At 37.6% G+C, this 26,150-nt stretch overlaps 2 protein-coding genes across 5 annotated transcripts; one reads left to right on the top strand and one right to left on the bottom strand.

Moving 5' to 3' along the window:
* The first annotated feature begins 12,553 nt into the window (after positions 1-12,553).
* Positions 12,554-14,685, top strand: LOC121051706 (stomatin-like protein 2, mitochondrial). 3 transcript variants are annotated; one of them, XM_040514741.1, is made up of 7 exons: positions 12,554-12,729; positions 12,822-13,056; positions 13,128-13,277; positions 13,405-13,462; positions 13,577-13,621; positions 13,715-13,764; positions 14,356-14,685. In XM_040514741.1, the coding sequence occupies exons 1-7, from the start codon at positions 12,617-12,619 to the stop codon at positions 14,419-14,421; spliced, it is 717 nt and encodes a 238-aa protein (XP_040370675.1). In that variant the 5' UTR covers positions 12,554-12,616; the 3' UTR covers positions 14,422-14,685. The 3 variants fall into 3 exon arrangements, with proteins under 3 accessions (XP_040370675.1, XP_040370660.1, XP_040370692.1); XM_040514726.1 differs by having other exon boundaries at positions 13,544-13,621; XM_040514758.1 differs by having other exon boundaries at positions 12,614-12,729; positions 12,811-13,056; positions 13,544-13,621.
* Positions 14,686-15,427: 742 nt separating this feature from the next.
* On the bottom strand, positions 15,428-19,034 carry LOC112203439 (uncharacterized protein C16G5.07c). 2 transcript variants are annotated; one of them, XM_040513562.1, is made up of 8 exons: positions 18,825-19,034; positions 17,812-18,052; positions 17,571-17,720; positions 17,028-17,085; positions 16,868-16,954; positions 16,682-16,729; positions 15,807-15,845; positions 15,428-15,628 (listed from the first exon to the last, which is right to left on the bottom strand). In XM_040513562.1, the coding sequence occupies exons 1-7, from the start codon at positions 18,986-18,988 to the stop codon at positions 15,829-15,831; spliced, it is 765 nt and encodes a 254-aa protein (XP_040369496.1). In that variant the 5' UTR covers positions 18,989-19,034; the 3' UTR covers positions 15,428-15,628; positions 15,807-15,828. The 2 variants fall into 2 exon arrangements, with proteins under 2 accessions (XP_040369496.1, XP_040369497.1); XM_040513563.1 differs by lacking the exon at positions 18,825-19,034 and adding an exon at positions 18,253-18,392.
* Positions 19,035-26,150: the final 7,116 nt, after the last annotated feature.

The raw sequence follows: 26,150 nt of genomic DNA, 5'->3' as shown, positions 1-26,150 counted from the left end.
GTATTCTGACCTTGGGATTTGGCCATATGACAAGTTCTACATCTTTCTACATGTCGAGCAACATCCCTCTCCAATCGAGGCCAATAAAAATGCTCCTTGACCAGTGAAAGAGTTTTATCTCTCCCAAAGTGCCCAGCTAAACCTCCAACATGAGTTTCAGTTATTATGTTTTCTCGCAAGGACCCCTCAAGAATGCAGAGTCTATTTCCTTTGAAAAGATAGCCTTCTTGTAACAAATAAGAACCAACTGGACCCTTAGAACATTTAGTCCAAATTTGCTTGAAGAATGGATCTTCTGAGTACTGCTCCTTAAGAATTTCAAACCCTGAAACTTTAACTTGCATTGTATTGAGAAAGGAATGTCTTCTACTTAATGCATCTGCTACTTGATTCAACCTCCCAGACTTATGCTTGATATGAAAAGTATAGGCTTGCAAAAATTCCACCCATTTAGCATGTCTGTTATTCAACTTATGCTGCCCATTAATGAATCTCAAAGCCTCATGATCAGAAAAAAGAATGAACTCCTTGCAAATAAGATAATGCCTCCAATGATTTAAAGCTCGAATAATGGCATAGAATTCTTTATCATAAGTAGAGTACCTGGTGTGAGAATGATTCAACTTCTCACTGAAAAAAGCAACAGGTTTACCCTCTTGGCTGAGGACAGCGCCAATCCCCACATTCGAAGCATCACAATCTACTTCAAAAACCTTGCTGAAATCAGGAAGCACTAAGATTGGGGCTTCTGTCATTTTTTTCTTTATCAACTCAAAACTCTGCTGTGCTTTTGTCTTCCACTGAAATCTTCCCCCTTTTAAACATTCTGTTATTGGAGCTATGATGGTGCTGAATCCCTTAATGAATCGTTGATAAAAAGATGCTAAACCATGGAAGCTTCTAATGTCATGAAGTGTAGCAGGAATAGGCCAATTGACAATTGCCTCAACCTTGGTTGGATCCATTGTGATTCCGTTGCAGGAGATTACATATCCCAAAAAAATTAATTGAGAGGTCAGAAACTCACACTTCTTTAGGTTCACAAATAGCTTTTCCTCCCGTAACATCTGCATCACTTGTTGTAGGTGTCTAAGATGTGAACTTTGGTCTTTGCTGTAAATGAGAATGTCGTCAAAGTAGACAACCACAAATTGACCAATAAAAGACTTTAAAATGTGATTCATAAGCCTCATGAACGTGCTAGGAGCATTAGACAATCCAAAAGGCATCACCATCCATTCATACAAACCATCTCTAGTCTTGAAAGCAGTCTTCCACTCATCTCCTGGTCTCATGCGAATTTGATGATAACCACTTCGTAAATCAATCTTGGAGAAGATTGTAGCTCCATGAAGTTGGTCAAGTAGATCATCAAACCGAGGAATAGGGAATCGATACTTGATGGTGATTTTATTCACTGCTCTACTGTCCACACACATCCTCCATGATCCGTCCTTCTTAGGTACAAGTAAAGCTGGTACAGCACATGGACTCATGCTTTCCCTTATTAAGCCCTTAGACATCAACTCATGTACTTGCCTTTGCAATTCTTCAAATTCCTTAGGATTCATGCGGTACGCTGCCTTGTTAGGAATGACAGCTCCTGGAACAAAATCAATATGGTGTTGGATCCCTCTCATTGGGGGAAGTCCAGCAGGAATTTCTTCAATGACAACGTCACTAAACTCATCAAACATCTTTTGTAACTTTGGTGAAGGTTGTGGATGCTCCCGGGATGCTTCCAGAACTTGCATAAAAACTACACTATGTTCTTGAAGCTCTTCAAGAAATTCTGATCTTGAAAGCAGGTTGTTATTCCTGCTCCTTCTATCAACTTCGGTTTTATTAGCAGACTCTAGCCCTTTTCCAACCCCAATTTCCTTCATAGGACCAAGAATAATTTTTGCTCCATCCTTCTCAAAAGTGTAGGTATTTTTGTACCCATCATGAACAACCTTTCTGTCATACTGCCATGGTCTCCCCAGCAATAAATGACACGCATCCATGGGAACAACATCACACCAAACTTCATCTTTATAAATTGGACCAATTGAGAACTGAACTAAACACCTTTTTTCAACCCTTACCTCATTTCCTTTCTGTAACCAGGATAGCTTGTAAGGTCGAGGGTGTTTCTCAGTGTTCAGATTTAATTTTTCCACCATGGTAGTAGCGACTACATTTTCGCAGCTCCCTCCGTCAATGATAACTTCACAAACTTTACCATGAGCAGTGCACCTTGTATGAAAAAGATTGTTTCGCTGTGACTGATCTTCCTCTACAAGAGAAGTGTTTAGGCTGCGACGAACCACTAAACTTGTCCCTTGATCTCCATATGTGACTTCTTCATCAAAGATAGGTTCATTGTCCCCTGCAAAGCCTTCTTTTTCAGAGCCCTCCTCAACTTCTTCCACAAGAGATACAATTCTGCGGTTAGGACACTCTGAGGCAATATGTCCCATTCCTTGACATTTGAAACATCGACGTGATCTACTCGAAGAACTGGGCTGCAGCTTAGGACCAGATTCGTTTTCTCCCTTAGATGAAGTCTTGGATAAAGGTTTGGCAGCTTGTGAAACCTTGGAATAAGAATCATTCCCTTTGCTAGTTGAGGCATCACGACCTGAGTATCGAAAGCTGCCTCCCCGAGCTCCCTTCTGCTGTTTTTCAACCTTGAGGGCCAATTTACAGACATCATTGAAGGTCTAATACTGCTGCAACTGCACCACATTACCAATCTCAGGTCTCAAACCAACAAGATATCGAGCTATCGTCTGTTCTTCTGGCTCCACTAAATTGCATTTAATCAGGAGATCCTCATATTCTCCAGTAAAATCTTCTACAGACATCTCCTTTTGTTTAAAATTGTGCAATTTGATAAAATTGTGCAATTTGAGGAAATTATCTTGCCGATAGTCTTCCGGCAAATACTTTCTCTTCAGTTCTCTTTTCATCTTCTCCCAAGTCACTATCTTGCCTCTTCCTTCTCGAGCTCTCTGACTCTTAAGTTTTTCCCACCAAGAGGAGGCACGTTTCCTCAACTTCACAGCAGCAATTTTCACCTTTCGATGATCTGCAACTTCCTTCAAATCAAATATTCTCTCCACCGTATGAAGCCAATCAATGAACTCATCAGGTTGTGAACGAGCCTCAAACTCCGGAACGTCAACCCTGATATCAAAATCTCGTTGCCGATGACGATTTCTTCTAGGACGAGTAGGAGGAGAATCCTCTTCACTGGAATTTCGACTTGACGATCGGTGGAAAGGATTTTCATCATCACCATCTTCGCTGGACACTTCATCTTCTGTATCATGAAGATTACGTTGATCCAAACGTTCTTGAAGTTCCTGCACTTGACTCTTTAATTCTTCGATCTCAAGGTCTCGATCACGAAGCTCATCATTTTGCAATCGGCGACCACCTCGACCACGTCCACCACGACACCCAGCCATCTGCTCTGATACCAGAACTGATACAGGAAAATCACAGCGGAAGAACTCAGCTCTCTTAGAGATGAGTTTTTGTTAGATTCTGCTCGCCACTCCAAGGAATCCACCAAGAAGATAAGAGCGAAACTCGCCACTCTAGGAATCCACCTAAGAGATAAGAGTTTGAATACAAATATGAAGAACTTCTTCTCCAATTTGAATATTATTTCTGATAATGATCAAGTCTGCCTACAACTAAAAGCATAACCTCCTTTTATAGGATGATGAAGGGAAAACAGAAAGATTACTTATTCAAACTAGGAAATAAAGATGGCTATTTTTAACGTTGACTGCAGCTTCACCAATGTTTCTCAATTCCAAGGCTTGGGAATTCCATATTCAAGTTAAATGCTCCTTGGGATTCATTTCCTTCAATTAATGCTGCCAGTCCTCTGTTATGTCCAGATTCAAAGTCATCATCTGTATCATCCTACTAGCTTGCAGGCATCACAGGTAATGTATTATTATTATTTTTTTCTTTTCATTTTGCTTTTCTATTTCTTTTTCTTTTTTCATTATGCATTTCTAACCAATTTTTTTTTTCTTAATAGTTACCTACTGTCTTACTATATAAACTCGCAAAATCTTGGAAAAGTTATATGCGTAGCAATCCGAATGGGGATTTTTGGAAAGATGAATACGACAAGCATGGAACATGCACCGTAAAAAATTTCGTACACCTGCCGAGTACTTCTAGAAGGCAAATGACTTGTGGATAGCCAACCCAATAGAGGATTGGTTTCGGCGTGATGGTCGCTTAACAGATACAGATGTCCAGCTCGCTGAGTTGAGAGGCGCGATCATGAACAAGTTCGGTTCTGTGCCATGGTTTCAGTGTCGGGACAAATTTGTGCGGCAGATAGGCTTGTGTTTTGATGAGGTTGGAGGGCTGGTTGCGAATTGTCCTAAAGAATATCAAAAGAAGCAATGTCCCCCTACTGTACAGTATAGATTGTAGGTGGTGTATTCCATGCACCTACAGTGTGTGTTGGGATCAGGCCCATGCCTGGCCCAATTAATTTAAGTACATGTAGACAACTTCTGAGAAGATAGAATGAGTATCCAAAGAAGTGTCTGACATGAGTGAATTCAAGTGCATGGTCCTTAACTCCTTATGTTGTGGAATGTATCCTACAAATCATGTGTTGAATTATTAGTTGGAGAATGCTGTAATTTGAGTTCTGTAACATGGCTAACTCGAATAAGTGTGTTTTCTTTCATTACCAATATGTGGTGATAGTAGTCATGGGAGAAGTCTTTATACTGAAACTAGTCCACTAATTATAAGTTTTCTTCAACTCCGAATCCAAAACATAGTTTTGTCACGAATTAGGCCTCCGTGGAACTTAATCCTTCAATGATTTTGTAGTTGTAGTGTGCACATTCTAGAATGGTCCAGCATGGAAATATTTTAATTATTTCGAAGTGTTAAAATGTGTTTAGCTTGGTAAGTCATGCTTAATTTGCTTAGCTTGGTTTGGTAAGTCATGCATTTTATTTTATGCTTTTATCAAGCAATATAAATCTCTGAATAGGCCCTATTCATTGAGCAAGATCTTTCATTTTCTTCTTTCATATCATTTCGTGTGTTACACATGGAAACTCTTGGAATCTTTTTCTGTGTCCTGATAGCTTCTCCTCTCCTCATTAGTGGGTTGGACGAACCATATTATCAAATTCTAATCCTAGTGTATCAGGTCCCACGGATGATTAATACGAGAGCAAAAGAATCTCGTTTCACTCTTCACGGGCTTTGGCCCTTCAACGCTACACAATTAGATCCAAACAATATTAATTCTGATTTCCAGTATAGACCTATCATAGAGTGCCCAGGTTCCTACTAGCTTTCAGGCATCACAGATAATGTATTATTATTATTTTTTCTTTTCATTTTGCTTTTCTATTTCTTTTTCTTTTTTCATTATGCATTTCTAACCAATTTTTTTTTCTTAATAGTTACCTACTGTCTTACTATATAAACTCGCAAAATCTTGGAAAAGTTATATGCGTAGCAATCCGAATGGGGATTTTTGGAAAGATGAATACGACAAGCATGGAACATGCACTGTAAAAAATTTCGTACACCTGCCGAGTACTTCTAGAAGGCAAATGACTTGTGGGTAGCCAACCCAATAGAGGATTGGTTTCGGCGTGATGGTCGCTTCACAGATACAGATGTCTAGCTCGCTGAGTTGAGAGGCGCAATCATGAACAAGTTCTGTTCTGTGCCATGGTTTCAGTGTCGGGACAAATTTGTGCGGCAGATAGGCTTGTGTTTTGATGAGGTTGGAGGGCTGGGTGCAAATTGTCCTAAAGAATATCAAAAGAAGCAATGTCCCCCTACTGTACATTATAGATTGTAGGTGGTGTATTCCATGCACCTACAGTGTGTGTTGGGATCAGGCCCATGCCTGGCCCAATTAATTTAAGTACATATAGACAACTTCTGAGTAGATAGAAGTCTCTACCTTGTTGTGAGGGACGTTCCTATATGTATGGTACTGCTCATTTTGTGCCATCTAATAATAATTCAGTTTAAATTTCCTTGCTTTCCTTTTGCTTTAATTATTATTGTAGAGCTGAATCAGAGCAACCGATGCGTGGCACGCAAAATCAGCAGCCCTCCCCGGCCACAACCGGTGGAGCGATCCGATCCCACCGCTACCCCAACCACCACCCTCTTCCTCTACCTATACTAGCACTATTTCCAGAGACCACTTTGCCACTTTCCAAGCCTCTGTGGACATGCTCCAATCACACTGCACTTCTACCAGGTTCAAGATAAGCCCCTCGTTTTGAAAGAGCTTAGAAAATTATGGGAGAAGCTTGAGCTTGATCTTCCCTGGGCGAGAGGAGAGTACAACGAATCCAACACACTATTATTGGATGGTTCTCCATATAAGGCTTTGCTCAATCCGGTTAGTTAATTTACTATTTCTTCTTAATTTTTTCTATCGGGACTGGGACTGGTTCTCCTACAACTGATTTAATTGTTCATCTTGTCCTTTTAATTATTTAGGCCATATTCCCCTATTCGTATCAGTTCAGGAACAGAAAAGATTCTTCATTAGGTGAGACACCATCACAGTAGCTGTTAATCTTCTTTTCTTTCGAAATGCACGGAAACCTACACATATGGGCATCAGAAATGCCGAGGTTAATGCATGAACAACAGAACAAGTACCACAACATCTGTACTGGTGGTGATGTTACTAGAACATGATCTACTTCATCTTTTGTTTTGAAACATGATCATGGCAACTGTATTTTTCATGCTTTTGAATTTAGTCCTTAAATAATATTGTCCCGCAGCAAAGCGTAGGCACAATGTCTAGTATATATAGAAGTATGAGAACTTTGACACACACGCATGTGTGTGTGTGTGTGTGTGTGTGTGTGTGTGTGTGTGTATAGATACTGTATTAACTGATAATTACTAATAATAGAATTGACTTTTAACTAAAAATTAAGTTACAAAACTGAATTATAAAACATAAAAACTTTCTTATTCAAAACCAAGTATGCATGAAGATTTTGATACTATTTACAGTGAAGGAAGAAAAGGGATGCTTAACACATGAGCTCCTAAATCAGAAACTAGAGGGGAAAATGAAAAATGGAACTCTTCCAAATGAACTTGATTTTACTGAAAGAGGGATGCCCCTTATATAGATCTTGAAGCCCGGAAATTACGGGCAGGGAATCTGCTTTTACTCGATAAAGGCCAAAAACAGGAAGCAGCACGATTAGCTATGTTTTTGCCTCGTGAATGAACAGTAAAAAGTTACTACTGTTCATGAATAGTGGACTGTCTTGGTAGTGGATCTTGACTGTTTTACTCGTCGTCTTCATATGGGTCTTGACTGTCTTGGAAATCAGCCCACTTGACTGGTTTACCAGGAGTGCCTGGATGACTGCGAGATGAGGATGAGGATCGGGAAGAAATTTCTTCTTCTTCATCAGATTCATCTTCATCATTACTGAGGTTAGCAGCTTGTGCTAAGAGCTTTTTTGCTAACTCTTTCAATTCTTCTGACTTGGAGGATGTATCTGATTTTGTTGACTTTGCTTTCTCCTTGGACTTGGAAGAGGAATGTGACTTGAGGGATTTAGGTTGTGACTGGGAAGTAGATGCCGTTTGGTGGCAATGGAGTGACTGGAGCTCTTGACTGAGTAGGTTGTGATGGAGTGACTGGAAATTCTTCATTAAATTGGGAGATAATTCTTTCAGTTTTGAATTTATCCCACCATTTGACTAGGAAGTGTCTGGAGACTACATGTTCTTTGACTTCGTAATGCCATTTGAAGATCCAGGGGAGCTTGTATTTGGCCATAAAATGTAATGCGACTAGAAAATTCAAGTCATAATTTGTGAAATTCATGACTGTTGAGAAACAGGTGATTGCATTTTTTATTTCTTGTGGAAGAATATCGAAGGGCCAACCATGAGCCCTCCACCAGCCGAGAAACCACATTGGAAATTGTCTGTTGAATTTGAAGTCGAAATTTAAGAACCATGAATGACTGGAATTATCAGTTTGATGAAGGAAGATGGCATTCCATGCTTCTTCATAATCATAGTAATTGAATGAGAGGTCTCCGCATTTGTGGTAGGTAAAAGGAGGATCTCCCCATTGAGAAAGAGAAATGATGCGAACTATGTAGAGAGAATGGTATAAGATTTTGGTTGGGTCTTTTGTGTCAGGAATAGGTTTAATGGTAATTGACTTAGTTTCAAAAAGAATATCTCTATAAAATTTTAATGACTTGGTAGGGTGACTAGGTAAAAAGTGAAAATTAGGAGGGTAATAAGCTTTGACTAAAGACATTGGATTTTTTAGATGACTCATGGTGAGTTCAACATAAAAAAGATGGTGAATAGTTCGCTGAAAATAAGGAGATGTTTTTTTGTAATTTGTTTGGGAATTAGATTTGAATGGGTCATATTGGTTGACTATGGATGATTGGTAATTGGGACAATTAGTACCAAGGGTGCTACCAATGGTGTTAAATCTATTATTGGGTGGTAATGGTAGGGGTGGATGTCCAGCATATAGGACTAAACTAGAAGATGACTCTTGTTTGACTGATGTTGATGATTCTGGTTTGACTGTGTTTTTGGGAGCAGTTGGACAAATATCAAAAGGGTCTTCATTTACTGGATTTGAGGGATTTCTCCCAGTGGATGATCGGGTCTTCATGTTTGGAACCCTGTAGAAATTCTCGGGTTAGAAAATCCGGGATGTGGTTGTCACTACCTTTATTGAATGCAATTTCGAAATCAAAAATACTTAAAATTGCTTGCCATCTGGCAAAGATTTGTTTACTAGCAATATTTTGAACATCTTTTTCTAAAACATCTTTTGCACTTTTGCAATCAACCCTAACTGAAATTTTTTGATTTAATAGATAAAATTTCTTTTTTAATAGTACTGTAATTGCTTTGTGATTGGTTCCAGACGCCTAAGTAGTATCTAACTATTTGCTCAAGATGAGTAGGAGAGAGTTGTTGTTCTAAAACACCGCCATATCCTACTTCTGAAGCATCGGTTTCTACAATTTTGAAGGAATTGGTGAGGGGAATGCCAAGGCATGGAAGAGTTTTTACATAACTTTTAATTTCTTTGAATAGAGAAGTATGAACTGATGACCAAGGTGGAGGGTTGGTTTGTAACCTAGCAAATAAAGGTTTGCATTTTTTTCTGAGGTTTTGGTAAAAATCTGCCACATAATTTAATGATCCTAAGAATCTTTGTAATTGATTTTTGTCTAGGATGACATCAGGAAATTTGTCAGCAAACTGGATGACTCGATCTATTTGATTAATTTGGAGATGATGGATATTGAATCCTAAAAATCTAATATTGGTTTGAAAGAGTTTAATTTTTGAGGCAGAGACTACTAGACCATTGTTTTTGATAATGGTGAAGAATTGGTTCAAATGTTTCCAATGTTGATCGAGTGATTGTGAGAAAATAAGGACATCATTAATGTAGACTATGGAAAAATGACTATATGGATTGAATATGTCATTCATAATATTTTGGAATTCACTGGGGGCATTTTTAAGACCGAATGGCATGACATTCCATTCATAATGACCGAAAGGGGTGACAAAAGTAGTTTTGTATTTGTCTTTTTCACTAATTTGGATTTGCCAGAAACCAGATTTCATATCAAATTTGGAGAAAATGACAGCATTATTTAATCTGTTAATGAGATCTCTTTTATTGGGAATAGGATATCGAATCCATTCGAGAACTATATTGAGAGGTTTATAATTGATAACTAAACATGGAGTTCCTCTTTCTAATTCAGCATTTTTCTACACATAGAAGGCAGGGGATTTACTTTGTCGGATGATGTTTTTATGAAGTAAATCTTTAATTTCTGTTTTGCAAAATTCCATGACTTCTTGATTCATCTGAATTGGACGGGCTTTGATAGGAATATTTTTCTCATTGAATCCCTTAACATAAGGGAGAGTGACAATATGTTTTTTTCTATGCTAAAAGGCAGTGGGAATATACGAACATAATTCGTTAATGATTTTTTCTTCGAATGTTTTGATTTTTTGTTGAAGGAAAGGTGCTTGTAGTTGAGTTTCTATTCTTTTGAAATTGATTTCTTCTTTGAGAAAGATGATCTGCTTATATTTTGCCTGAATACAATTTGGTGTTTTTGAAATAGAATTTTCTTGGAAAGCTTTTAGTGTATGTATTTCAGGATTGGATAAGAAGGTAAATTTGACTGGTTCACCAAATGGATAGGTGATAATCCCATCATATTCTGTGGTAAAAGGGTATATTAAGGTAATGAAAGGGAGTCCTAATATTACTTTGTCGGTTAAGTTTTTGACTAGGACAAATGGTGTTTTGAAACATACATTATTTTGACAGACATGTACTTTATATCCATTTTGGTTCCATTAGCTGACCTTAATGATTCTTTTGTTTTTTTCAAAGTATGTGGAAGGTATCAGGCCTTCTTGGATACAGTTGAGATCAGCATCGGAATCAACGAGTGCTGTCGTTACTAACTGAAAGTCATTGATTTTAAGTTGGACTGTGGTATACCATTTTTTAAGTTGGATTTGCCGAATAATACTAATAGTATTTTGTTCTGATGTTTCTACATCATGGTCTTTCGGTGGTTCTAGGTTAACAAGATTGTCATGAGAAGGCTGTATTTTAAGGAATTGCTGTTCTATTTTAATTAATTCATGTTTAATGTCTTTGTTATCATGACTAATTTCTAAATTTGTTTTTTGTAATAGTTGTATTTGGTTTTTAATTGTCTTTATTTCTTGTTGTAAATCTTGGATTGTTATTTCTTTTTTACTATTTTTGAATTTGTCAAAGGTTGAAGTAAGACAAATTTTTTCTTGAGGGATATTAATAACATTTTCTTGTGTGATTAATTTCTTTCGCTTCTTGAGGTATTCTGATTTTAATTCTCGATTATCGATTTTGCCTATTAGATCAATTAATAATTCTTCCTGTTCTTCTTGTTTAGAAAGAACATTTATTGTTTTGCAACAAGTATCTTTGCACCCGAAAGTGATATCAGGTGAAGAGTGTTCATCAAAATCAGTGGAGGTGGAAGTTTCTAGGGGCATAAAATCATTTTCACTATGATCTTTTTCGGAGTCAGTGTTTCTTAATTCTAAAAGTCGAATAAGATTTTCTTGTTCTTCTTTACTGATTTTTAATTGTTTAATAGTATTTTTTTACTGGGCAGTTGTTGGCGAAGTGGCCGGTTTTGTTACATTTAAAACATTTGGTTTTACTTTTGTCAAAAGACTTTCTTGTTGAATGGGAATTTGTTTTTCTGGGCCATGATTTTCTAAATTTGTTTTTAGAGTAAAATTTGTTTGGTTCAAAATCATTTTTGTTTCTTGAGTAGAATCTATTACGGGTAAATTTTTTTCTTTTATGATGATAATCGAATTCATTTTTCTTTTTATGTCTTTGTGAAGGGGGTAGAGAAGGTAGGCCATATTGTTCACAAAAGTTTCCTAATTCATATTTGGCTGTTTTCTTATCTGATTTGATTTGAGAATTTAGTTTCATATCTATGCACATTTTTAATCCTTCTTTTTGAATAAATGTAATAATATTTCCATAAGTACTCTTACACCATATATATATATATATATATATATATATATATATATATATATATATATAAACACACACATATCTATATACGGGAAGGATCTAAAGCGGACGTACGCAACCCAGAAAAAGTGTGGACGTCGACGCAGCAGGAGCTTTCAGGACCTCTTTAGGGCAGAAATCGAGTTCAGAGGAGGTCGGGATTGCAGGTTTCTGGGCTTCCATGGTTTCCGGAGAGCTCGCTGCACACCGCTGAGTTTCCGATCGCCTTCGCCTTCGCAGCTTGATCAAGGCTATCTGGGATGTCCAGAGGGTGCGTCCGGCACCCGCAGCGCAGCGATCGCCGCCTTCCCGAAGTCGGAGGAGGGACGTCCGCACTTTTTATGGGTTGCGGACATCCTCTTCAGAACTTTCCCGTATATATATAGATATATCGATATCTTTCTCTCTTTGTGTGTTTACACACACACACACAATGAGGGGGACAGAGGGAGGCTTTATAATTATGATGAATCGGTGAAAACCAACTGGGCAGGAAACACAGAGTTTGTTGAAACAGAAGGGGAAGACCATGTGTTCCATATCTTCAACCCCAATTGTGAAAAAGCAAAGAGCTTGATCAATATGTGTGCGACTGTGTGTATATAAGGATATAGATATGTATAAAAACACACACACACACACACACACACACATATATATAATAGTTTACGGATTTTTACGGGCCGGGCCTAACGAGCTTTTAAGGGCTTTTGGCGGGCCGGCCTACGGATCGGACCAGATTTTAAACCCCTAACTCAAGTCCGGTCTTCTATCCACCGAGGCAGACTTTTTAACGGATCGAGCCAGACTTTGAACCCATGGGCAGTGGACCTCCATCGGCCCACTTGATCCGCGAGTTTTTGATAAGCCCTATGGCCTGCACGGAAGAATCTAGTACGGGAATCTACGGAAAACAGTGGCATCCTGCACCATCGACACCAGATCGAGCCGATCCACAAAAGAAGAATGATTTTGCCTAAGCTTGCGTTGAGATCTCTGAGGCCGCTGCACTCCAGAGTCCTCGCTCGCAGTCGTTTTGTCCCGTCACACCACCACGGCGATGATGTCATCAACCTCAGGTAAAATCATTACCGTCCTTTTACCATGCATTACCGGGTTCGAGTGATTTACTTAGGCTTTTGTTTTTCTCATGAGACTAGTCCTCCCCCAGTCCCCCGATTCATTGGAGTGGTGGGTTTCTGGTGCCTAATACCCAGGCGGTTGTGATCGAGCGATTTGGAAAGTACCCCAAGGTGAAGTGGCCTGGAATACGTCGCTTAATTCCATTTGTTGATAAAATCGTAAACGTGGTTTCCTTGAGAGAAAAGACTATTCATATTCCTGCGCAGAGCGCTACGACCAGCAATTCTATTCCCCTTTCGGTTTCTGCGGAATTTACAATGATGGTACGATCACCTCTCTGAAGTCGGTTTTTATATCATTATGGTATGCTGAGTACTCACAAGCCCTCCTACAGATTTCGGACCCTGTGCTGGCCTCTTATGAGGTTGACAATCCCGTGGTCGAGACTATTGCTCTTGCCCAGCGTACCCTACGTTCTGTAATTGGGCAAGTCACTTTCGAGCACATAGTACAGAATCATGGTTACTTTCTTGATCGTCTAATGGTAGGTTCCATTACTTTTTTTTTTCCCTTTGCTGTTGGCAAGACAACTATTCTTGTATAAAAATTTGGCGTCAGACCATATTGTAAGTAAAACATATCAAGCTTATCTGATTGGCATCATCTTGCAGTTTGCACTCATCGACGGGGCAGGGAGATGGGGAATTACCTGTCGGAGCTTTGACATAAGTAAGTGTTTTTCAACTATTGTTTTATTTTATGCTCCAGAACTATTGATCCTTTAATAAATGCTCATATATACTTGCTTAGATGACATAGCTGTTTCACCTGAATTTAAAAAAGCTCTTGAGGACCGGAAGGCAGAGAAACAAAAGAGAGGATTGGCAGGTAATGTAAAACAACAAGCAGTTTGGTCACAGTGTTGTGCATTATTGTTGATTGCTTTCTCATCACATTTTTCTCATTGATTGCACACCACAGAGGTTCTTAGCATTTCGTCTAATGCCCTGACAAGAGCTTATGGGTTAGAGGTGAGGTGCTTCTATTCCCTATATTGTGCCTGTAGTGATTTCAATAGAATTCCTTGCAATGTAATGTGGAAATTTTGCTGATAACAACAGCTAGTGCGTAGGGCCTCAATATTTAATGGGCAGGAGTAGATAATTTAGACGATGTTTACTGACAATGGGTTAGTAGGAATGGTTAGGCACATAGGTTGCACCCATGTGGTCTGGTGTGTAGACGATTCCCTCACATGACCTTCCTAGCTATTTATTAGTCTCTTGTCTCTGTGAACTGGTTTTGTGGGATTTCAATGTAAAGAAAGAAGATGTTTAACTGCATGACCTCATTTGCTCCGAAACCATGCTGAGTGAGTTGTGTACTGACTCTTTCCTAGTTGTAACTCGTTCTCCTTCATTATCAACAAAATACTTATTCATACAAATCATCCTTTTATTTTTTCTTTTCTTTCTTCTGTTAATCAACTACTTTGTCATCAATAAATATTTCCTCCACTTTGTTCTTTCAACATGTTTTTTTATCTCTATCCTTGTGTCTCATTATTGAAAATGGTCAGATTAAATTAGTCTCGTTGTCTTAATTTTATGCAATGTGTGCAGGGTAAAGCTATTCCAGACACCTGTTTGCTCGGTGCTTCTCAATTCCATGCACCAAACCGGACTTAGGTCATGGATATATTGCTGGAGTAATTTATTTCTGAGAGATATTTTAAGAACAGTTTTCTTGGTCTTGCACATTATGGTGAAATCTAGAGCCGACTTGTGACCAAAAATCTTGTGTTGGAATGTTGTGCACATCTGGCTGTTTTACCATACAACTTTTATCTCACTCTCCCTGGCTGGTCATGTGCCTTTTAAACAACATTATGGTTGAAATAGATTCTATATGACCTTTTAAACAAACAGTATTAATTTCTGTATAATCCTATATTCCAATTTTTGTTTGTGTGGAGGTGAAGAGTTTTGGGGCGTCTAGAGTGCCCCAAGGAGAAATTCAGTGACTAAATTATATTTTTGCCTTCAGCCAAAATATATATTCTTTTTGCCTTTGTAAATTTTTTGGAAGAGAAAATTATGAAATCCGTAGGAAGTTATAACTGATGGAATCTTTAATTTCTTCAATCTAAAATTCCATTCATTGTAATTTCTATTGTTTGTTTGTCTCTATTTAGGATTTGAAATTTGTAATAAATTAAGAAAGTTTAAAACAAATAAAATAAATAAAATAGAAAAATGTCTTGTTTTGGAAATGAAACTTGAATACTACAAAAGAATTCGCAAATGAATTCCTTTGGAGTGGGGATTTAAATAATGAATAATTGAAGTGAAGAATTTAAATAATGAATTCCTTTTTTTTTCTTTTTTTTTTCTCAGAGAAATTTGAAATTTCCAATCTGATAATGCCAAATGAGAGAATTAGCTTATAGGAATTACGAAATGAAAGTGAGAAATTAAATTCCATCATTTTTTCCCTCATCCAAACACACTCCAAAAGCTGGCGACGCTAGAGAAAAAAGAAACCAATGCCTAAGAGGAACTTTACATTGCAGGATTTGCCCTTGATCATTTGACGGAATATAGAGAATAACCGAGTATATTTAACTTGCATTATATAATTACAAGATAGAGAATGTTTAGTACACACTCCCCTCTCTTTGTAATGAAAAAAAAAATTAATACAAGAAAAATCCCCAAGGGATTTCACACATACATGAGGGTCACTAAAGGTAACAAGATTACATGCCAACACAGATGAACTAATGAAGCAAATTTATCGTATTGGCCTCTAAACATGTGAGATTGATAATGGTGCTGATTCTTCAAAGAACTTGGGTCATCTGATCCAGCAAATAAACATTAACTAGCTCTCTACCTGAAAATAGCTTCAAATTAAGAAAATATTTTGGCTTAAATAAGGCCATGTAGGAGTCCTGAAGCCTGAAGCATAACCTATAGGAACAATAATCTCTAATTGCAAATTAAGTAAAAGCCAAGCAAGACTAGTAACACATCAAAGTTTAACTCAATGATTGAAAGAATATCATACATACCTCACATCTGCAAGTTCTTCGTTTACCTTGATGCAGAACCTGACGAGCAATTTCACAGCACTTAGATTCCAAACAATTGTAGCAACACATGAAAAATGAAAGCAAGAGAAACAGTATGAGAAAGAAAGATCAGGAATATGGGCGTATCAGTTGGTCAGCTGGTGAATTTATAAAGGGCTGGTCTATTAATGAATGAACACTACAAAGGAGTGTATTCAATTCAGATTTTAAAAGATCGTGTTTTGAGTTTTTATAATCCATAGATTTACTTAATCCACAGATTTTTTTAAATTTCATATGGACTCTGATTGAGGCAAGAGAGGGATTGTTTTAATTACCTAATCCAATAATTTGTTATTGGATGGGAGCAGATGCAAGATAGAATGGGAAAATGGGTCTAGAGCGAAATGGATGAGCGTCATCCACTGAGGATAGTAGTCATAGTGAGCTTCTTCATTTTTTGACCGAGAGAGAGTCCTTCAAAATCTCTTGGGAAGTGGCTAGATTGTTTTTGAGTTTTGATATGTATAAAAGCACTAAAAAATCTTCTACAATCTAGCATCTAATGAAATTCTTAAAAGTCCGTTACTTTTGAATACCGCCATATTTGAATGGATAATTTTAAATCTTAATTGAATACAACAATACTTTTTTAAATCTCTATTAAATACCTATGGACTTTCAATATGAAAAAAAGAAAATCTTGTACTCTTAAATGAATACACCCCATGTTAATATGATTCCTACTTGAGTAATCCATGCATCAATATCGTTCATGTACACGAAACCAAAAAGAACGCTCTAGCACTACCATTTTGGACTCCTGACCTTTTATTGAAAATAGTACAAGCACAGTAGAGGGAACAAAATCTTACCTCTTCTCCCACCAGCTTCCTTAGTAGCCTTGGAGAAGAAGTCAGCAACTTTCGTAAAGTGCAGAAATCAACAAAAGAGCAATGTTAGATGATAAAGTTATCTAATTCTAGGAACATACACGTTAAATTAATCCAGAAAGTACACATTACTGGGACTAAAATACTTGGAGTTAAAGAGTTCCGTACCTGACTCCAGTATGGCAGCTCTCTTTGCTTTGGCTGCCTTAAAGTCCTCAATAGCTTTCTTCACCTCATGTGGAACTGCTATGTCATCTGCAAGATAAGTCAAGCATTTGCAAAAAGATTTTTCTCAAACATAAAATTAAACACTTGCAAATAGTCATACTTATCTCAAACGCCTCACAAGACAAGCCCCATCTACAGATCCTGTCGTTGAGAAATGACTGCAAAATGATGCCACTCAAGAAACTCAATAAGATAAACTCAAAGAAAATAAAATTATACAAAGTGATGCCAAACTTTTAGACTGCCCAGGCAATGGATTATGTTTTACAGTGTACATGTCGACCACTAACTTATCCTGTATATAAAGAACCAAACCAAGACTTAAATTTCATGTCCAATTGTGTTTTAACCCATCTACCCATATCTCTTGTTTTGGTCAGCCAAACAACCAAAATATACATATATGACATGATAACCCTGACACAATACAGAAAAAAGCAACATCTTGAAGAAAATATATAGCTCAACATGTTTCTAAAATAAAATAAAATAGTTATCCAAAAGATAACGTGTTATCCTGTGATTCATATTTCCCAAATGACTACGACCCATTAGCTTTCCTCCATTATAAACCTGACCCAACAAGGCTTTACCTGAAATTTTTCATGTGCCTGGCGTTGTGTTAGCATGCTGATAAACCTACCAATATGTGTTGATTGAGGCTTTGCTGATCCTCCATTATCTGTTCAAGAGTGAGGTCACCAATTGCATTAGACTGGGTACTCTGAGCAAGACCAATAGCCTTATCAATGGGATTGTCGACCGCATAAGTAGCTAACATAGGCTCCAAAATCTGCAGCAGACAAAAATAAGAGGAGAAAAGACGTTCTTACTACCCATTGAAAAATGTACTGAAGGACACATCCAATTCAAGAATGGGATACCTTGAGAGTTAACTGGCTAGTAACAGTAAGGCCCACATTGTTTTTGGTGATAGCTTTCTGGGCCAGAAGATTTATGGTCTTGGGTTTCAAGCAATGCACAGAAGCAATTTTATCAAAATACGGAATTAAGAAATATTCTCCAGATAATAGGGTCTTGGAGTACATTCCAAACCACCGCTTAATGACAACAGCCTGCCTGGGAGGCACCAGAACTCGACGAGTCCCTGGAGTGATATGATTTCTGCACATAAATACTATAATTAGAAACAGTATCATACGAGTATTGATCATGGAAACCGCCAACCGAATAAGTAAATCACTCGATTTAATTCATACAAGAATAACTATCAATCAAATACTTGTAAAAAGACCAAAAAGATCCCTAAGAAAAGTTAAAAAATTTCACATTCTTCATTTCGGGGAGGGAAGATTAGGAAAAACCTATTTGATTGCAGCTTTCTCCAAACCGCCAGAAAAAAAGCATGAGAAGAAAAATTGTACAATACCTCCTTGAACGGGGTGATGTTGTATAGCCTAAAGCAAGAGAACCATTCTGTAGGGAGTAACTAAAGTAATGTCTAATATCTATTTTTTCGTGAAAACATCAGTTGTATTAATGAGGCAACAATTGCTATGAAAAAATTACAAAGGCAAAAGCGTGGACTAAGAGCTTAGAGCTTCATGCAACATCTATGCAAAAGAAGCTGAGCCACAATGGAGGCACATCAATTTCTTCTTACTTTGGCGTAAAGCACGGATAAGCCATTGATGTCAAAACCCTGTGCTTGCACAACTCGAGTAGAAAAGTATTCTTCCAATTAAAAAGAGATCAACCTAAATAGTAAAAAGTAACAAAACCCACATAATTTTCGGTGTCGAACACGAGCAAATCCACATACAATGAGCATTTGGAATCCAAATCCAAATCTGTTAATGGACAAATGGATTTGTGAACATGCACCGCAAGATTTGAATCCTAACACGAGAATAACTGGAAAAAAATCGAGATTTACCTGTCATCGACACTGCTGGCGTAATTTCGAACGGTCTGGAAACTGTCCGATCGAGCAAACGAAGACGACGACGGAGAGAACTGGGAAAACCAAGAGCTGGCAGATGAGGAATGGTTGAGGTGCCATAGAGATCTCAACCCGTTAAGGGATTTAGGCTTAAACATTCTTCGTTTGCCTTTGCTTCGCCTCTCGCTCAAAGTATTAGGCAGATGAATGAACTATTCTTTTTATTTTCCTACGTAGTTTTGTCTTCTATTGCTTTCCCTCTTGTAGGTCTCGTCAATGGGCAGGGTCGGGTCGGGCCTTACTTCATTTTAAAGTAAAAACGGGACGGGTCGAACTGAGTTTTATTATAAATCGTAAGATCTAAGTCTGTCATATAAAACAGGGTTTGAGGGCTTTGTCGGGTCTGGGCGGGCCCAACTTTATTTGCAAAGAAATCTTTAAAGATATTAGTACAAAATTCACCAATATAAGAATCGTGAGTTGAAGAAAGACATACTTTAGCCATTCTCAAAAATTACTGTGCATCCACATATACATATTTTCTTCCTGATAGGACTTTACATGAATTAAACATGTATGGAAGCTATATTCTATATAAACAACAGATTCATTTCTAGTTCCAATATGCAAAAGAACTTGGCTTGTCGTTGCCTCACTATATATGGTCTGCATGATTATATGGGATTCCTACTGTTGTTTTTGTATGCATACACTGCCTTGGTGGGTCTCAAAAGTCTGCAGCTCCAGGACTACAATAAAAAAACTCATGAATTGGAGTTTTCTTATTTGGGCATTCATGTTGGACTATGAGATATATGGAGGCACAAGACTTGATGTTCTATTTTCTACTGCTGGGAAGTATAGTAGATGCCTCTTCAAATAATTCAAGATGCTTGAAGCTTATTTTGAGTTGTAAATTAGCACTATTTGGGTTGTGTTTGCGTGTGTGTGTGTATATATATATATATATATATATATATTAGTTTACGGGCTTTTACGGGCAGGGCTTGGCGTGTAGACCTCGTGAAATTCCGAACATCACTTTTTGACGAAATAATTTTTCGTGACCTTTGTTTAGCCAAAAACTCACTACAACAATAATAGTCATTTCCAAGGGTGCGATTTGGTCGGAAAAGCCACTTTCCCCGTCGGAAAAAGCTATTTCCGACAGCTAGGTGCCCTCGGTGGTCCTCGGAAAAAATATCATCGGAAATAGTCTTTTTCCGACCAACCCTCAGAAAAAGATATATTTCCGACAGCCAAATGTGGTCGTAAATAATTTTTCGGTGGTCGGAAATTGTTACTCCTCAACGACGACAAATAATATTTTCGACAAAAGATGTTTGTTGGAAATAATTTGTTGCTTGTAGGAAAAAATTGGTTGCTAGCCAATCCATTTTTTTCCAAGGACTTATTTCCGACGAATAGTAGTGGTCGGAAAAAACTATTTCCAATAAGAATATTTAATTCCGATGACTATTTGGCATCGAAAATGAATAAGTTTCGAGGGTCATATTTTCCTCGGAAATTGATATTTTCTGTCGGAAAAATATAATCTAATATTTCTGAGAATAATATTGTGGTCAGAAAAAGTGGTCGGAAATGTTTTTCCACCAGATTTAATCGTTGAAATTTGTCAGGAATTTTTATTTTTCCTCCCACTCAATTTAATTGTCAATTAACCTGATTGGAAGAGGTAGATGAATCAAGATAATTTTGTTATTAAACAGACAAGGAGACAATTAAATCTTCATGAAAAAAAATTGCATTAGAAGAAACATGTTCAATCATTCATACATGTTCAAACAAAGATAAATATTCAAAATTTGGTCTTTATAATATAATCATTTCTTAAGCAAGGAAGCTAACAATATATCTAATAAAAGTCCTCATTAGAGTTTGCACCATATTCATCAGCAACATCTTCATCACCATCTTCATCATGGTGTGCACTTGAATCTGTTGCAACTTTTTTTCTGCACAGAACAATGCGGAGGCACATAGGTAAGGTCTTTAAACTGATAACAGTAATAACCATAATGTTAACAACACTTTTATCACTGAAATTGGTATGCCATAAACAAAGGAAGAACTGCAGGACCACGAAACAGACACCAACAAAGACTTTCAGCTCTCTTTTGTATTTTGTGGACATAAGATGGTAAATTAATTCTTACATCAGTCCCATAGCAAACCAGTAGCACATGCCAAATTTAAGAGGGATATGAACTCTACCAAAAAAACTGAGAAATTGGGACTAAAATGCATTCCGTAACTCATGATTAACCAATAATAATTTGACTTCTTCCATAGGAGCAACTTATGTGCGACACTAAAGTGAGCTAACATAATAATTAGAATTTGATATAATTGGTACCACATGTTTAAAGGATAGTTATGATGATCATCCTAGGCCACTAGAACTTCAATGCAAGGAAAAAGCAACCTGCATGTAGAGTTGTAGACAGACCCCGACTGCAATCCCAAATGCAATCACCTAATGCATAATGTAATCAGTAAAGTACATGCTTTTGTCAAAATAGCCGAAGTGTTCATTTTCGTTCGACAAGAGAGCAACCTTGAGACAAAAATAAATAAATAAAATACCAAAAAAAAAACACTAGAGAGCAATCTAACAAAGAAGAAAGGATAGGAACAGCAAAAGAAGATACTTTGGCATTCGTGAAAGCGCACACAGAAACATGCAGCTCCAAGCATGCCATGTTCATTCAAGAAAGAGCTTAACCCCATCTCCTCCACAGGCTTAACATGTGAGTCCTCTCCTCCACACACTTAACGTGTGGGTCCTCAAGGTCACCCATCACTAGAGACCTTTGTAAATTCTTTGAAATCCTCTTGATAATAGTTGCAGGACACAGATTTTCAACAATGGAGCCTTCCACAACTGTCCTGAACAACCTTAATCCTATAGGTGAGATCCCCACAGCAGCAATAGTATCTTCCTATTCAACCATAAGCAAATTAAACATCACAAATTCTATAATCTCACTTAGATTGGAGGGGGATGAGAAAATGAAATGTACATATAATCATGATAAGTGAAAAAAAAACTGAATCCCTTATGTTAAGAAAGATATTACAAAGTGTCAGTTCTGTAAGTTCCTGCATCCAAAAAGGAAGATATCATACATCAAACATCGTGCCTAATAAGATTTGTCTAATGTACTAATTTCAGCCTTTATCTTAGAAATTTCAAAGCTAAAAGCTGCAAGGAGTATACCTTCAAGGAAGCACCACCAACTAGAAATTTCACGGATATGCAAACCTCCATCCAAAGTATAGCAACACATAATCCAATTACACACAAAGTCAAGCCGTTACTCATCAGGAAGCACACTCATAACAAGAATGTGATACCTGAAGATCAAGAAAAGAAGCAGCAGCTGGAACACGAAAGGCATTGGTATCACTGAGCTTGGGGTGGTGGCCGTACAAGTATGCCAAAGCAGTTGCAATTGCCTTTGCATTTATATTCTTATCATCTACATGTAATGTCAGCAGTTGCAATTACCAATGCTTTGCATTCTTACCAATTCTCACTGTTCAAAACATAAACATTGAACAATCAATCCAATAACTCAGTTAAGTAATACACTAAATTAATATACTAAATAAACCAAAAAAATGTAGATAAACAAAGATCACAAAAGGTTCCAACATCTTCTCGAACAACTCTAGTGCACTTGATTACTCATCTTATTCAACAAGATATAAATTTTACCGCAGATATCAACAACCAAACCTAAACTAAACAAACAAAACATTCAATTGAGAACCCAGTACCAATCGAAACAAACCCCAGAACAGTCGAATTGAAATTTCCAGAACCAATTATTTGGGTTAGGGTTAGGGATTCAAAAAAATTGAACTTTCAATTAGAAATAGAAGCACACCTCTAGAATTGAGCTTGATCCGCTAGGCCTCGAGTCGATTGAGATTGTGGGTCTTCTGGCGGAACTGGAGCTGGAGCTCGTGAATGTATACCAATCCAAGGCCTTCTTCTTCAGCTTGTCATAATCAATGACCCAGTGGAGGAACTCACCTTATAGGGCAGATTCTCGAAGTAGATCGAGGTGGCCGAGATCTTCTTCCCGCCAGAGGTGTAGTAACTATGGGTCAAGTGACCGCCGGAGGGGAGCCCATGATGCGGTCGTGGGGCTGGAACACGGCGGTGTAGTAGCGGTTGCTGGACATGCCCTCAGATTGACGGAGAGGATGACGACCGCTTGGATTATGATCGGTGATGGCCTTGAGGGACTGGTACCGGAGATGGTGAGGGAGAACAGCCTCTGCCATGACGATATCAAGCCATCAATTGGTTAGAGAGACTGGTTTTGGTTTGAAGGTAAGGCACGAGCGAGGAGTGAGGGTTTGGTTTTGGGGAGACGCTGTCGAGAGAGTGAGGAGCTTTGGGTTTTGGTTTTGTGTTTGTGTCGAGAGAGAGTGAGGCGTTGTCGAGACTCAAGAGAGTGATGAATGAGCTTTGAGTATTTTGTTAGTTTTTTTTTTTTTGACGTCTAAAAATATAAAAATCAATCAGACGGCGGAAAAATATGATGAGTCATCTAAAAGGTGTCGTCTAATTCAATTTTTGTAGTAGTGATAAGATCGATCAATGAAAAATATTTCATAACATTCTTGATAAATAAATATGTACTTGCTAGCCTTTTCAAAAAAAAAAAAATGTACTCGCTAGTATTCTATTTTTTCTCGTCTAGCTATTCTATATAATTGTATATGATCAATCAATGTCTGCTGTATACGAATGCATATATGTGTGGAGGGACAGTCGTACTATATATGTAGTATGCATGTGATCGATAATGAATAGTACGATGTAACAGTATAGTGTGTGTGTGTGGACAAGCACACATGATCGATCGACAATGAATTGTGTGTATGTGTGTGTGTATAGGAGTCTTTCACTAATGGATATTTTTTTTGGCCATTTTAAGAGATCTCTTGTGAGACCCAATTTTTGATTACATATATCGACATCTCCACTATTCAATTTTAGGTCTTCATGAGTAGATCACTTATACAAGTTTCCAGCACAATTGATGATTGTTAATGTAGTCATAATCATGATTTACTATTAAGGTTTAGGGTTTTAGGGCGGAATCTCCCAGTTAGCATGATCTCTTATTTAAATAGAGCGGAATCTCCTAGTTAGCATCCCAGTTAACGCGGAATCTCCCAATTAGCATAATCGTGATTTATCATAGATGATCTCTTATCTACTTCCACAACTAATATTGGGTTAGGGCCGAACCTCCCAATTAGCATGATCGATCGATCAAGTCTTATATAAATCCAAAACACATATGTATTATGTATATATAACTATGAGACTTATTATATATATATATATATATATAATGTATATATATATTATGAGATTTATCCGATCTTACCTTATAACCAATATATAATAAAATTGTTTTGTCTTTAACATATAATGCATCAATTCTAATAAATTAATAATATGTCATCAAGTGACCTGTGGAAAAATGGTAAAATTAATTTTGAAAAGTTAGAGATCTTATGCTCAATTCTCCTCTTTGACATAATATTTTTATAAAAATAATACAATTTGGAGAAATATTTCCAAGGGTCTCTAGCCGTCAGAAATATTTTGTCCATTACCGAGGGTACTTTGTTGCCCTCGAAATTAAGAAATCATTTCCAACAAAGTCAACTGCCTCTCAGAAATAGGTCTATCATTACTGACGACACAAAATCTTGTCGAAAATAATACTGGCGCCAAAAGGTCCCGCCAATTTTATTGTTTTTCCGACGAAATTGGAACTCTTTTCCTACAGCATATTGTCCCTCGGAAATAAAATATATCTTGACATAACATTTCCAACGACCATTTTTTGTGGTCGAAAAAGGAGTTTTTTTGCGAGGGCAATTCTGTGCTGTCGGAAATTTTCGTCGGAAATGAGGACTTTTGTTGTAGTGACTTTTGGAAACAGTTTGGGCTTGGGCCTTGGGCCCAAGAATAGCATAACGTTAGAGTCCAAAATTTACTTTGGACACACAACTGACGGGTATGCTATGGAACCTAGCCCAATAAGTTAATTGACCTTTGATCCGAACATCTCCCTTGATCCAATAAGGTTCTTGTAGCTCATAATAACATCTTTGCATAATTTTGAAATATACTTGTGCGTGGGTTTACGATTTCTCGTTTTATCTTATTGCTTAACCGTTGGTTGAATTCCTACTCACCTTACCCGAAGCTTACTCATCAACCATCTCACCGACTTTCAAAAGTACAATTTATTTACTCCTAACGTTTTTCAAACTCGAGCAAAATTCCGACAAAACTTACTTTGTCATTTTTTTCTATCTAAATACAAATTTGGTGAGGCCCAATCTTTATTTGGTCTTGCCAACATTTTAATTTTGAATTTTCTTGTATTTATCAATCCTACTTTTATCTCCCTATTATTTTAGATTTAAAACCTATTTTTCCATCCCATGCCTTGGCTGATCCAAACCCTTTTTCCACCTATATGTTGAGGTTGCTTGTACTGATACAAAGCCCAAGTTTTTTCCTCTTTCCTTGTTCATGTCAGAGTTGGGCAGAGAGAAAAGTAACCTCGTTCAGCTCTTCCCTTCCACGTTATCACCATGCATATGGCAACTCCTCCAAGAACATCACTCCAGACCTTCAAAAGGGAGAGTCCCAAACCAGAAGTTGTCGTCCACCCCCCTCTTCTCACCCTTTCTCTCTTTGCTGGGCATATCAGTGTGTTTGCATGCCTTGATACTCTTGGTTAGGGACCTCCGATCAAAAAACTTTCTTCATCAAAGTTGTTCGCTTGTGTCTCCTCTAGCCTCCAAATTTCAGCTCCATCGGAGTCTTTTTGAAACCTGTACACCCCTCGAAGTGAAAGCTATTCGGGAGCGAGCCTGTTCCGGATTTCTGCTTGAATTCCCTCTCTTGCTCTACCCGAATCCCTCACATCTTACTTGAGGCTGATACCAACAGTTGGTAAGATTCTTGAACAATCAAGTTCCTATTTCTTTCCTCAATTTTAGGTTCAATAAATTCAAAACAACTCTTCCACATATTGAGAAGTTTCTGTGTTACTCTGCATGTTCGAGATTGAGAGAATTTCTTGACCTGCAACTGGGATCCAATCAGCTCCCTCAGCTCTCTTTCTTGCTGAAAGCCTCAAGAGAAACTCACCTTTTTGGTTAGTCTTTAGTGAGTATCATCCTTTCCATAACACTCTGTATATTTTTGGGTTGTTGTAACAAACTCTTGCAGATTTCAACTTGTCACTA

The sequence above is a fragment of the Rosa chinensis genome, chromosome 1 (genome assembly GCF_002994745.2).
Source record: "Rosa chinensis cultivar Old Blush chromosome 1, RchiOBHm-V2, whole genome shotgun sequence".
In the NCBI taxonomy this organism is placed as follows: domain Eukaryota; kingdom Viridiplantae; phylum Streptophyta; class Magnoliopsida; order Rosales; family Rosaceae; genus Rosa; species Rosa chinensis.
The sequence above is the reverse complement of the archived record's forward strand: the minus strand, read 5'-3'. Positions and strand labels throughout refer to the sequence as shown.

What these genes read in the sequence shown, in the direction of transcription:
- LOC112203439 (XM_040513562.1), bottom strand. Translation starts at nt 18,988, where the DNA reads ATGTTTAAGCCTAAATCCCTTAACGGGTTGAGATCTCTATGGCACCTC. An exon ending in GCCTCAATCAACACATATTG is followed by an intron (nt 17,086 to 17,570) that starts GTAGGTTTATCA and finishes ATCATTTTGCAG; the next exon opens with TCATTTCTCAACGACAGGAT. An exon ending in TTGTGAGGCGTTTGAGATAA is followed by an intron (nt 16,955 to 17,027) that starts GTATGACTATTT and finishes CTTATCTTGCAG; the next exon opens with ATGACATAGCAGTTCCACAT.
- LOC121051706 (XM_040514726.1), top strand. Translation starts at nt 12,617, where the DNA reads ATGATTTTGCCTAAGCTTGCGTTGAGATCTCTGAGGCCGCTGCACTCC. An exon ending in GATGATGTCATCAACCTCAG is followed by an intron (nt 12,730 to 12,821) that starts GTAAAATCATTA and finishes GTCCTCCCCCAG; the next exon opens with TCCCCCGATTCATTGGAGTG. An exon ending in ACAAAAGAGAGGATTGGCAG is followed by an intron (nt 13,622 to 13,714) that starts GTAATGTAAAAC and finishes TGCACACCACAG; the next exon opens with AGGTTCTTAGCATTTCGTCT.